This window comes from Artemia franciscana, chromosome 12 (assembly GCF_032884065.1).
Source record: "Artemia franciscana chromosome 12, ASM3288406v1, whole genome shotgun sequence".
NCBI classification, from domain to species: Eukaryota; Metazoa; Arthropoda; class Branchiopoda; order Anostraca; family Artemiidae; genus Artemia; species Artemia franciscana.
Window position 1 is genome coordinate 7,384,791 of NC_088874.1, and position 14,794 is coordinate 7,399,584.

The 14,794-nt window shown below is 36.6% G+C and overlaps 1 protein-coding gene across 2 annotated transcripts in view; it reads right to left on the reverse strand.

The window, feature by feature from the left end:
• Positions 1-14,794, reverse strand: part of LOC136033626 (bromodomain-containing protein 7-like) — an 80,849-nt gene that overhangs the window by 35,511 nt on the left and 30,544 nt on the right. For both annotated transcript variants that reach the window (XM_065714425.1, XM_065714426.1), the window contains exon 4: positions 13,935-14,221. In XM_065714425.1, coding sequence (XP_065570497.1) covers positions 13,935-14,221 — 287 coding nt within the window. The remainder of the gene's footprint in view (positions 1-13,934; positions 14,222-14,794) is intronic.

Below are 14,794 nucleotides of genomic sequence, written 5' to 3' on the forward strand. Positions count from 1 at the left end.
AGACTAATTTGTTGTATCAAATTTGTTCGTGGTAAGGAGGGAACCGGCTCAATAGTAACCAAAACTCTAAAAAATGGAATTTTTGTACCAATAGCTACATCAGAAGAATCAAATTTTAATGCTGATTTTAAATATATAAGTTTCATCAAGTTTAGTCTTACCCATAAAAAGTTGCGAGCCTGAGAAAATTTACATTATTTTAGAAAATAGGAGGAAACACCCCCTAAAAGTCATAGAATCTTAACGAAAATCACACCATAAGATTCAGCGTATCAGAGAACCCTACTGTAGAAGTTCCAAGCTCCTATCTATAAAAATGTGGAATTTTATATTTTTTGCCAGAAGGAAGATCACGAATGCGTGTTTATTTGTTTGTTTGTTTTTTTTTTGTTTGTTTTTTTCCCAGGGGTGATTGTATCGACCCAGTTGTCCTAGAATGTTGCGAGAGGGTTCATTCTAACGGAAATGAAAAGTTCTAGTGCCCTTTTTAAGTGACCAAATAACTTGGAGGGCACCTAGGCCCCCTCCCACGCTAATTATTTTCCCAAAGTCAACGGATCAAAATTCTGAGATAGCCATTTTATTCAACGTAGTCAAAAAACCTTATAACTATGTCTTTGGGGACGACTTACTCCCCCACAGTCCTCGTGGGAGGGGTTACAAGTTCAAAACTTTGACCATTGCTTACATATAGTAATGGTTATTGGGAAGTGTAAAGGCGTTTTCAGGAGGATTTTTTGGTTGGAGGCAGGGGTTGAGAAGAGGGGGATATGCTGGGGGAACTTTCCATCGAGGAATTTGTCATGGGGGAAGAAAATTTCCATGAAGGGAGCGCAGGATTTACTAGCATTACTTAAAAAAACAATGAAAAAATAAATATGAAAAAGTTTTTTTTTCAGCTGGAAGTAAGCAGCAGCATTAAAACTTAAAACGAACAGAAATTATTACCCTTATGAGGGACTCACCTCCTCCTAATACCTCGCTCTTTACGCTAAAGTATTTTTAGTAATTTCAACTATTTATTCTGTGGCTTTTGTGATTCAGGGGTCATTCTTAATGAATTGGGACAAAATTTAAGCTTTAATGTAAAGAGCGAGGTACTGACGAGGGGGCGAACCCCCTCATATCTATCTATCTTCTACATATATAAAAATAAGTTGTTTGTTTGTGTGTCTGTCGACTGACGTCATTATAAGGATTGAGCTGTATGTCGTCATGAAGTTGTTTGTCGACTGACGTCATGTTTGTCAACTGATGAAATTACAGCCCGGGACACCGGGACACAAATGACGACCGGGACACCGGGACACGGGGAATATAAATGACGACCGGGACTCTCAAAGAGAAATTACAGACTGGGACACCGGGACACAAATCACGACCGGGACACAGGGACAAAACTACAACGGGGACGCCGGGAGCACAGGGGGGGGTATATAAATGACGACCGGGACACAAGGAATGTTCGAAGAGAAATTACAGACCGGGACACCGGTACATAAATGACGACCGGGACACCGACACACAGGGAATATAAATGACGACCGGGACACAGGGACACAACTACAACGGGGACGCCGGGGGGCACATGGGGATATATAAATGACGACGGGGACACAGGGAATGTTAGATTAGCAATCACCATCAACAAAGCTCAAGGGCAATCATTAGAATAATGAGGTATAGATCTGAATACGGATTGTTTTTTCCCATGGACAGTTATATGTTGCATGTCCAAGAGTCAGTAAACCAGACAATCTATTTATATGCACAGACAATGGGACAGCGAAGAATGCTGTATATTCGCAAGTTTTACGTAGTTAAAAACATATATATATATATATATATATATATATATATATATATATATATATATATATATATATATATATATATATATATACACACACACACACACACACATATATATATATATATATATATATATATATATATATATATATATATATATATATTTATATAAAATCTATCTCTATTCACAGGTGGGACACAGGGACACAACTACAATGGCGCGTAACCAATATGGCACGTAACGACTTACGCGCGCGGGGGGGGGCTTGGGGGAGCGAAGCGCCCCCACCAACTAGGTGCCGGGGTGGCGCAAAGCGCCACCCCAACAGCTAGCATGTAATAAAAACATGAGAATACAAAAGTTCTTTACGCAAGCTAATTTATAAGTTACGCATATCTTTTAATTAAAAAAATATTCGTAAAAAGTTAAAAGTTCTAGTTGCCTTTTCAATTGACCGAAAATCGGAGGGCGACTAGGCTTCCTCTCCCGCTCTTTTTTTCTCAAAATCATTCGATCAAAATTATGAGAAAGCCATTTAGCCAAAAAAAATAAATATACAAATTTCGTTTTAATTATTCCTCTGCGGAGAGCCAAAATCAAAACATACATTGATTCAAAAACGTTCAGAAATTAAATAAAAAAACAAGTTTTTTACAATGAAAGTAAGAATCCACATTAAAACTTAAAACGAACAGAAATTACTCCGTATATGAAAGGGGCTTTTCCTTCTCAACGCCCCGCTCTTTACGCTAAAGTTTTTTATTGTTTTAAAATGTAGAGTTAAGAGAAAGAGTCAAACTTTGGCGTAAACAGCGTGTAATAAATAGTAATATTTATTTCACGTAATATTCATTAATTCACGTAAATAGCGTGAGGAGGGGGAAACCCTTCATATACAGAATAATTAATATACAAATTTCGTTTTAATTTTTCATGTACGGGGAGCCGAATTTGAACCAGCATTAGTGGAAAAACGTTCGAAAATTAAATAAAAAAAAAACAATGTTTTTTAACTGAAAGTAAGGAGTGACATTAAAACTAAAACAATCAAAAATCATTCCGCATATGAAAGGGGCTGCCCCGACTCAATGCCCGGCTCTTTACGATGAAGTTTTTTATTACAATAGGAAGCCGAGTTATGACAAAAAGTCGAACTTTAGTATAAAGAGCGAGGCGTTTAGGAAGGGACAGCCCCCTCTCATTTACGGAACAATTTCTGGTCGTTTTAAGTTTTAAAGTCACTCCTTACTCTCAGTTAAAAAAAAGTTGTTTTTATTTGATTTTAATAATGAACAACATAAGAAGGTTGAAGGCCAGGCATAAGGCAAAGTTTGATCCATTTGCATGGGTTGAAGGCCAGAGCACCGAATCGCCCGAAATAGTATAGACGTGACTGGTATTGCCTAAATATTTTCAGGTATATAAGCTACTTTCAAAAAATTGTAATTGCATAAACGTGTCAACGTATTTAAACTATTTTTTATGTATTTTAATAAGGTAATAACAGAGTGACGAAGTTCCAAGTGCGCAGAGAGGGGCTAAGCAAAGACCTGGTGAAAATCCAGCTCTTTAACTAGTATGAAATTAAGTCTAAACCGAGCCCTAGAACCCAAATTGAATCGTTGGCGCCCCCAAGCGATCTGTTTAATTCATACATGCCGGTTAGTTTTTGAACTGAAACGAACTCTATGAAGACTAGGTGAATGAAATACTTTTTACCTTTCCTCCATTACCGAATGATACATTTATACAAAACACAAATAGAATCCCAGACGTTTATACAACTTGGTTATTTAATGACTGATTGTACAGCTGCTAAAGAAACGGAAACAGGAGATTGTAGAGTTTTTGCCAGTTCTAGCTTTTTCATGCAAAAATCCTTTCCTCGAGCCAGGAGCAGGAAAATTCTATTAATCTATGAAAGAAAGAAACGAATTTGAATATTTTTACCACAAAATAAAATAAGTCCAAGCGATGCCACATCCAGAATTTTATTCGGAGGAGGGGGGTACAAAAGAAAACTTTACAAAACGCATCAAACATTTGTTTCTATGCATTTCTGTTACTTTTTCAAGAGTCTAAAACAGATCTCGCGACGGAGCATCCCTCCGGGGGGGGGTTCAAACCTGGTACGCCCCCTGGATACGGCCTAGAGCGCAAGCAACATATTTTGAGCAGTTGAAGATCAACAGCGATACAAAAAAATACAATCTTTTGCTTTGATTCTGAACGAATTTTTTCACCAAGCTCCCCCCCCCCAAAAAAAAAAACATACGCGGCAAGGGATACAAAACGAGAAAAATAAAACCACCAGCAAAATAGTCTTAGAGTCCTAGTTGAGTTTGCTTAAAGTAACGACATTAAGGCTGTTATGTTATTGTTTTTACTTTTAGTTTTATCGTTTTGTTTCACAAGCTGAATTTTATGTTTATTCAAATCTTACTGTAGATGGCCATTGGAAATATACTCGAAATATTCCATTAGTTATCTTCTACAACGTATTGTCTCTATTCTAGTTTTACTGACGATGGCTACTGAAAATATAGCCGAAATATTCAGATAAATAAAACAGATAGTGCATCAAATAGAAATTTGAAAGCCTTTTATCTAAGTTTGCTACATAATTTGCCAATGACTTATACGGAAAGGAGGAGGTGGTTTTAGATGAATCCCTATGGTATTCAGTTTGAAACGTTTATATCATTTAAAATCAAAACATCTTTACCTTTTGAATATATTTTTTTTCCGGGTAAGGGATACCATGGCCCAATTGTGTTTTAAATTTCAAAATAATGAGATAATGACGTATCTAGGTTTTTTGTTCGGGTGGGAGAAAACTTTACAAAAGGCATCAAAAATTTGTTTATATGCATTTTCGTTACTTGTTTTACGCGTCAGACATTTTTTGGGGGGAGGAGATCTAACCCGGTAGCTCCCCAAAAACATAGCGCGTAGACAAATAAAAAGATTCGGAACTCGAGTTTAAGATATTCAACTGCCTCATAGGGTCTCATGGGGAAACGAGGTTTAATTTCTTGCAACGCCCAGCGATGGAAAAATTAATCAGAATTAATTCCTTTCTAACAACCAGAATTGAGAACGCATTTGCAGAATTCTGTAGTCCAAAAATACAGTGTTGTGCACTACCAAATTGATCAATATGTTGCACAGCAACACTACTGCTTTTGCAGTTGTTTTTGTTCTTGTGACCAGCTGCTTGTAGCTCCGAAGTGGTAAGATGTGCGAACTCTAAATTTTTCCTAGATAGGGAAATCGCGAAATGGGGCAGAAAAGTTCCAGTGAAGTCTTTATTATTTTCCAATAGTTTTTTAGAAAAAAAAGTTTCCCCCTCATATTCAACATTGCGTCAAAACAAAACGACCTTAGCTGGGAAAGTAAACTTTTCCAGATCAACTTTATGTTGTACTTCTGCAGAACATTGAATTATCTCTCCGAGAACCGGAGACAAAAATTGCACATTTCTTATTGATTTCGTGGAATCTGGAAAAGTTTATCTCGAATGCTAAATTCTGATGTTTTGGGCTGTCTTACTTCAAACACATAAGCTCCGATTTTTTTTCTAAAATTTTCGATTCTGATATTTATCATATTTTTGACGTTGAATACCATGAAAGGTGAGGAAGAAGACATATTTTTCACCATTAAAGGCAAACTCGCTGAAAACAAAGCTCCTGGAAGGAATTGTTAACCCTCCCCTACCAAGGAATTTTCTACGAAGGCTCATGATACCCCCCCCCCACTATTCCACCTCTGTGTCAGAATCTTTTATGCCACATGGAAAAAAAAATTCGCAATGAAAGGGGTGCTATCACCTCCCAACACCAATAAATAAGGCGTATACTAAAATCATTTTCGGGAATAAGGCTGGATTAAATATCAATTTCTAACCTCCCTCCCTCACCCTCCAAAATTCACTTTATATTTAATTGAAGGCTCAAAAGGAGTTAGGAAATTTGTATTTATCTGGATTTAGGAAACCTGGGCAAGGGCAAATGCAACCTATAGGGCATCTGGACCCTCTCCCCACCACCTACACATAGATCCACTGCTCCTCCTTCATAATAGCTGATGGGCAGTTATGCGTCATAGTATATAATATTAATATTTGATATATAATTTATATTTAATATATTTGATATATATCACCGTATATAATTTCCCGTATATAATTTGTATATAATTTTATATATAATTTTATGAAACATCAAGTGAATCGATTTAGTTTAACGAAGCTTTAAAACAAATGCTAGAAACATTTTCTGCAATAAGAAGGGAGCTATCAGGCTTAGTCTAAATGAAGGGAGATGAGAGATTAATTCTTACCCCCTCCCTCGCAACATCCTGTTCTATATCATCTGAAGGCTTATGGAGTTGGACAATTTATCCATTGAGGTGCACTCTTTGACCCCCATATAGCCCCTAGTGGCGTTGTTGGATGGGGTGGGGGCAAGGAGGGGGTAGTTGCCCCCAAATAATTTAGAGACAACTTTTTAGGACATGACCCTTTTTAATAATTTTTTTTTAATGAAAAAATAACCCAAAATACATTATTTTGGCGTCATGTGGCACTTTATGATTGCCCAATTAAGTCAAATTAATAAAGGAGCAACTAATGTGACAATTAGTACGTAAAGTTCTCTTTACGTAATTAGTACGTTCAATTAGTTTGTAAAATTAGTTCACAAAAAGTTCAATTAGTACGTAAAGTAGGATACGTACGTAGTTCTCATACCTGATTATTCTAATGATTGCCCTTGAGCTTTGTTAACGACTTACGCGCACGGGAAGGCTTGGGGGGGGGGCACGAAGGGCCACACCAACAGCTAGAATATATATATATATATATATATATATATATATATATATATATATATATATATATATATATATATATATATATATATATATATATATATATATATATATATGTAATATCACGACTGCCCATGTAAAATAGTGATTTTTTCTTGTTGTTCAATGAGGGAGGCTGTATGAGGTTTCAACAATGGCAAATTAAAGGGAGTAGTTTTCGATTTACTAAGGCATCATTTTCAAATCACATGCAACTGAATTGCACAATGTACGGGGATATTGGAATAGTGGTGTTGAAGTGCGGCTGTTGTTGAAATCAACTGCGACATTTAGTCTCCCATGATGGGCACGTGAGTTGAAGGAAGTTGAAGGAGGGTATCCACTGTAATATTAACGGTAGAGCTGGCAAAAAGCCGAGCTTATTAAACTTACCATCACCCACCCGAAAGCTTGTTTACAGTACGCTACTGTCGTCAGCAGCAACGCATTGCTGGCAGCCTTAGTAAAAGCTGTGCTCACTACTTAATTTATGTTTGATTGATGCATGTGAATTGTTTATTTATGTATTCTGTAATGTTTTTGAATTTAACCGAGTAACGTCTACGCTCAAACTTTTCTTCGTTGAATATATGTGTTATTGAAATATGTTGTTATATATATATTGTTACTCCCCCACAGTACCCGGAAGAGGGGCTGCAAGTTTCAGACTTTGACCAGTGTTTACATACAGTAATGGTTATTGGGAAGTGTACAACGTTTCCAGGGAGATTTTTATGGTTTGGGGAGATTTAGGTGAGGGGGTTACGCGGGAAGATGTTTCCTTGGAGGAATATGTCATGGGGGAAGAGAAATTCAATGAAGGGGGCGCAGGATTCCCTAGCATTATTATAAAAAAACAATGAAAAAATAAATATAAAAAAGTTTTTCCGACTGAAAGTAAGGAGCAGCAATAAAACTTAAAACGAACAGAGATTATTACGCATACGAGGGGTTCTTATCATCCTAAATACCTCGCTCTTTACACTGAAGCATTTTTAGTAATTTCAACTATGTATTCTACGTCCTTTCTGATTCAGGGGTCATTCTTCAAGAACTGGGGCAAAATTTGAGCTTTAGTGTAAAGAGCGAGGTATTAACGAGGGGGCAAACCCCCTCATATACATAATAAAAATATAAGAATATAGAAGTTCGTTACGTAAGTTAATTCTTAAGTTACGGATATTTTTTACTAATAAAAACGTTCGTTAAAATTTAAAAGTTCCAGTTGCCTTTTTAAGTATTAGAAAAATTGGAGAACAACAAGGCCTCCTCCCCCACCTCTTTTTTTCTCAAGGTCGTCTGATCAAAACTAAGAGAAAGCCATTTAGCCAAAAAAAGAATTAATATGCAAATTTCATTTTAATAATTTATGAGCGGAGAGCCAAAATCAAACATGCATTAATTCAAAAACGTTCAGAAATTAAATAAAAAACTAGTTTTCTAACTAAAAGTAACGAGCAACATTAAAACTAAAAACGGACTAAGAAATTACTCCGTGTATGAAAGTATTCCCTTCTCAACGCCCCGCTCTTTACGCTAAATTTTTTTACTGTTTTACAAAGTAGAATTGAGAGAAAGAGTCAAACTTTAGCGTAGAGAGCGGGGCGTTGAGAAGGGAACAGCCACTTTCATACCGTATAGTCAACGCTGATATATCGTTATTAAAAGTATAATTCTTATCAACTTTATTTGGTTATAACATACTAATAAAACCAACAAAGGGTAGAGCTCTTTAATTTCTTTTTTTTGGGGGGCTGAGAACTAACTTTAAAAAAGCAACGGAACGTGGAACAAGAAGATAAAGGTATTTAAAAGGGATTTGATTCCCATCTATGTCTTCTTCCACTAACACAATAACAGAAAGTCAAGACAATCTTAACAATGAAAACAGTTCAACTTTGACCAAATTAATTAACAAACGTGATCCAATTAATGGTCCAGCCTCAGCTTTGGCTCGTGTTTTCCGCGACCCTTTCAACAAAGAGACTTGATTTTCCCTTGGACTACCGGGAGAAAGTTGGGGACTTTCTCCCCATCAAAATTTTAAAAATTTTTAAATCAAAATTAAAAAAATTTCATCAAAATTTTCAGACATCTTTAAAACCCATTCAGACTTGTATTTCTCACAAGTTTTCCAACACCCCTTCCCCACAGGTGGTTTTAGAGGAGGGGCCTGATGGGGCATTCGCCCAGGGGGCAGAAATTTCAGGAGCGCAAACCTGAAATAAATAATCTAACACTTATAATCATTTTGTATTTTGTTAAATTGTATCTTTATTAAAATAAAGCAGAGGTCGTATTTGACAGTAAGTTACTCACTTACTTTAATACTTAAAAAAAATGATACTTAATACTTACTGTAAGTATAAGCATATTGAAGAGGCCAGAACTGCCACTGCTTTCCCCTGAAAGACAGCCCATGCCCATTGACTATCCGAATATGGACCACCTAATGCCCCCTCGCAATAAAAATGCTGGAGCCACACCCATGAGCACCATTCCTCCCCACCACCCACACAGTGGCCCACCACTCCTCTTTATTAATAGCTGATGCGCAATTATAAATCGCTGATTATAGTTTTATGAAAATAAGGTGAATTAACTTAGTTAAATGAAGTATTATGCGCCACCATGTGGCATTACTTCCTCTGCAGCTGGGATACACAATACATAGATTAGTTAAACTTTTCAATTGACTGGCTATTTCAAAATTACCGATCAAACTGTCTTTTTATGGTAAAATCGTAGTTTGGTACCATAAACAAATCTCAGAAAAAATCCAAATTCCATATTTTTGTGATGGTGTGAATTTCATGAAAATCGCTTGCCTTTTTGGGGATATTTCCTCACTTTTTCGAAAAACATGGAAATTTTCGCAGGCTCGCAGCTTTTGATGCAACTTCAGACTTATTGCATTTTAAATATATATGGGCTTGGCATAAAAAGTTCATTCCTTCGATGTACAAATTGTAATCAAAATTTGCTTTTTAGAGTTTCGGATACTATTAGCCCGAGTCGCTCCTAATAATTCGTTACCACAAACTGGTTAAAAATCAAGGACTGAGTCATCATTCGAACCTGCAATTTTTAAAGCTATTAATTTAAAACTTTTTCCACAAAATAAGTTTTATAAAGAAATAAAGAGCCCCATTAGGCCAAAAACGAGCATAAATAAAGTCAAATAATCTTCCAAACGTAAAATTTCCACAAATCACTACCAATTGATAAACCAAACAGTTCGTGGTAACGAACTGTAGTAAAGAGCGACCCGGCTCAATAGTAACCGAAACTCTAAAAAAATAGAATTTTGATACCAATAGTTACATCAAGAGAATCGCATTTTAATGCTGATTTTAGATATATAAGTTTCATCAAGATTAGTCTTACCCATCAAAAGTTACGATCCGGAGAAAATTTGCCTCATTTTATAAAATAGGGAAAAACACCCCCTAAAAGTCATACAATCTTAACGAAAATCACACCATCAGATTCAGCGTATCAGAGAACCTTGTTGTAGAAGTTTCAAGCTCCTATCTACAAAAATGTGGAATTTCGCATTTTTTGCCAGAAGACAAATCACGGATGTTGTTTATTTGTTTTATTGTTTGTTTTTTTTTCCCAGGGGTGATCGTATCGATCACCCCTGGTGATACTACCGATTTTCATCGTCCTAGCACGTCCAGAAGCACCAAACTCACCAAAGCACTGGACCCCCCTAACTCCCACAAAGAGTGCGGATCCAGTCCGGTTACATTAATCACGTAGATACGACGTTTGCTTATTCTACCCACCAGCTTTCATCCCAATCTCTCCACTCTAAGCGTTTTCCAAGATTTCCGGTTTCCCCCTCCAACTCTCCCCAATGTTAGCAGATCTGGTCGGGATTGAAAAGCAAAGCTCCAAGACACGGGTTCCTTCTAAATATCAAATTTCATTAAGATCCGGTCACCCGTTCTTAAGTTAAAAATACCTCAATTTTTCTAATTTTCCGAATTAACACACCCCCCCCCCTAGCTCCACCAAAGTGAGCGGATTCAGTCCGGTTATGTCAATCACGTACCTAGGACTCTTTCATATTTTTCCCATCAAGTTTCATCGCCATCTCTCCACTCTAAGCGTTTTCCAAGATTTCCGGTTTCCAAGATTTCTGTTTCCCCCCTCCAACCCCAAGGTCCCCGGATCCGATTCAAATTGAAAATCGAATATCTGAGACGCAAGATCTTTCTATATATCAAGTCTCATTAAGATCCGATCACCAATTCGTAAGATAAAGATACCTCAATTTTCACGCTTTCCAAGATTTCCGGTTTCCCCCTCCAACTCCCCCCTATGTCACTGGATCTGGTCGGGATTTAAAATTTGAGCTCTGAAGCACAAGATCCTTCTAAATATCAAATTTCATTAAGTCTGATCACCCGTTCGTAAGTTACAAATACCTCATTTTTTCTAGTTTTTCCGTATTACCCCCCCCCCCCCCAAACTGCCCAAAGAGAACGGATCATGTCCAGTTATGTCAGTCACGTATCTTAGACTTGTGCTTATTCTTCCCACAAAGTTTTATCTTGATCTCTCCACTCCAAGCGTTTTCCAGTTCCCCCCCCCCCCAACTTTCCCAATGATAATGGATCCGGTCGGGATTTTAAATAAGAAATCTGAGTTACGAGGCTCTTCTAAAATATAAAATTTCATTAAGAGCCGATCACTCCTTCGTATGTTAAAAATACCTCATTTTTTTCAAATTTTTCAGAATTAACCCTCCCTCCAGCTCCCCCAAAGAAAGAGGATCCTTTCCGGTTATGTCAATCACGTATCTAGGACTTGTGAGATTTTAGGTTTCCCCCTCCAACTCCCCCCAATGTCACCGGATCCGAAAGAGCTATAAGACACGATATCCTTCTAAATATCAAATTTCATTGAGATCCGATCACCCGTTAGCAAGTAAAAAAATACCTCATTTTTTCTAATTTTTCCGAATTAACCGTCCCCAAATCCCCCCCAGATAGTCGAATCGGGGAAACGACTATTTCTAATTTAATATGATCTTGTCCCTGATAAGCCTGTCAAAATTCATCGTACTAGCTTATCTGGAATTGCCTAAACTAGCAGAACTGGGACTGACAGATAGAATTTGCGATTGCTGTATGTCACCTGGTAAATACCAAGTGCCATAAAAACAAATGATCGTGGATTGTCAGTTTAATTGACATATACTGATATTTAATTTTAAAGTTTTGACAATTTTTATTTACGAAAGTAAAAAACGTAAAAAACACTTAAAACATATTTTATGTGTTTGCACAAATTTTGGCAGCCAATCCATTCTAGCCTTTCTTTCATTAGAGCTCAATAATGTGGTAACAAAGTCATTTTTTGTAAGGCTAATTGTTTGACATACTGTCATTCAAACGATCAGTAATGATATCTGTAGAAAAATTATCTTGGAAATATCTAGCATATCACCCTTAATCTTTCGAAGCACCCATGTTCCATCACTAATATTTTGCTAGCTTCTAGAATCCCAGCTTTAGTTCTTTTAATACTTAATCTTCCTGTTCTCCTAGACTTTTCTCAACTACAAACTAATACCCTGTGCCTCGGTTATTCAAGTTTACATCTTCAGTGCGTTCCCCATCTTTACTAACAATGCTACCTAAATAAGTAAAACTATCCATTCGGTCAATTTTACGAATTCCCAACACTGCCTCTACAGACTCATTTGTTCCCGAACTAAGACAATTTGTCTACTAAAATTTATTTTCAAATATATTCTTGTACCCTGAAATCTGAAGACTTTCACAGTTAGTTCATTTCACAAATATTTCTATATAGGACGCTCTTTCATTTGCGTATTCTAGATCTGGGAAAGTTTTATCTACTCATTTAATACACTTTTATCCAGAAACCTCTCTCTCGTCCTTTAAAGCCAATTCTGTCAAAATAATTATCTAGATCAGTAGTTCCCTATGATGACTGGGCTCCGACCCATCAAACAAAAATTTTCAATCTTGAGACCCATTTTTTTGCTGTTTTAGAGAAAAGAGGTAGTAAATATTATACTCTACAACTAAATGAGCTTGCCGACGTGCAAGGCCTATCTCAACTGTTTGTTTTTGGCAGAACGACGTGCATGAAGATACCTTGTTCTGCAACTGCTGAGGACTGCGTGGAACTCAGTTCACGAACTGCTGAGGACTGCGTGGAATTCAGTCCACGAACTGCTGAGGACTGAATGGATGAAGTCGTGGAACTGCTGAGGTAATATTCAATACAACTGATTCCCATACATAAAAACAAAAGTTGCAAAGTGGCAGAATTGTGTCGGTATATGTACTGACAGTGCATGAGCAATGGGGAGGAAAAATAGCATTGAGGTTACGAGAGTTCCTGAACAGTCTATGTGCTTTGTGGACACATTATGGCCTTCATAGAATATGGCCTTCATAGAAAAGCACTGGTTTCTAAATCATTGTCTGATGATTTTAAAACAGTACCTGATACAGCTGTGAAAATTATAAATTATATTAAAACGAAACCCCTACAAGCCCTCCTATTTTTAAAACTGTGTGAAGCAATTGGTAGCCGCGATACATCCCTTCTTCTGCATACATAAGTTCACTGGTTATCCAGGGGAAAAATACTGACAAGATCAGTGGAATTGTGTAATGAACTTACAATATACTTGGAAGGAAAAAATGAATATGTTAAACATCTACTTAACGACGAAGCTCACTTTGAGTTGAGTGAGCTTCATTCTCAAGCTCACTTATTTGGCGATTTTTTTTTCCAAATTAAACAAACTCAATTTGTATTTGCAAGGTTCAAACAGATCAGACATTTTTGCAGTTCACGATAAAATTCGAGCACTCATCAGAAAGATTATGCCTGGAAAAGTTACAATGACAAAGGCAAGTACGATTGCTTTGAAACAGCTGAAACTTTATTTATTGAAAAGCAAATACAGCCTAAGATGAACATACAGCCTCAAAATTCCAGTCATTTATCACTGTTAAAAAGTAATTTTGATGACTATTTTGGAAAAGAGACGAAAAAGATTGATTTGTCGAGTTAGATTTATAACCCATATCATCATTTTTTTATTTTTGAGTTGGACATTCTTCTTCTCAACTTCTGTGTCTCTGTGAGAGGGAATTAAAGGTAGACCCCAAATATAGATTTTTATTTCAATTTTTTTGCGTTGTTTTATTTTTCCTGGGTAGCCTATGATATATGATTAGAAGAAAAAACTTACTTCCTTTCGCTCATCATAAATGTTTCTCGTGCCGTTTCAGTTACATCTCCAACATCCATCTCCTCATCCTCGACATTTGATGACTCTTTACCTGCAGTTTCACATACCGGTTCAAATCCCAATTCCATCTCCGTCAATACGCATGGAACGTCTTTTAAGAGCTGACGAACAACCTCGGGCTTGAAAAGTCTCAATCCAGCCAAGTGTACCTTTTTCGCTGCTTTGAAATAAATAGTTTCAGGCAAATTATATACCATCGCGTTTGTACATATCAGCTCAAAATCTGCCTAAAATGTAAAATGACAGTGAAATTAGTCAAAAATTACGTCTTCACATCTACACAATTTGATTATTATTCAAATAATTTGACAGACTTGATCAGCTGTCCTTTGTCAAAACCAAGAATCTACACATTCATCAAATTTTATCTTAAAAATTGATTTTGTGTGATAAATCAATATTTTTATGATTTCTATAATATCACATGATTTTTCTTTTTACTAGCACCCTCCCCCCTCAAAAATTAATGCCTGAGCCTTGGGCTGTGTGCAGCTTTGCGATTTTATGATAACATAAAAAATTATGATTTTCTATATCATATCATTTTTCTTTCTATTAGCACCCCCCCCTCAGAAATAAATGCCTGAGCCCTGGGATGTGTGCAGCTTTGCGATTTGATTACAACAAGAACATCTCCATGATTTGCTATAATATAAAATGACTTTTTCTTTTATTAGCACCCTCCCCCCTCAGAAATAAATGCCTGCGCCCTGGGCTTTGTGCAGCTTTGCGATTTTATGATAATATCAAAAATTTCTATGATTTCCTATAATATAATATGATTTGCCTTTTTTATTAGC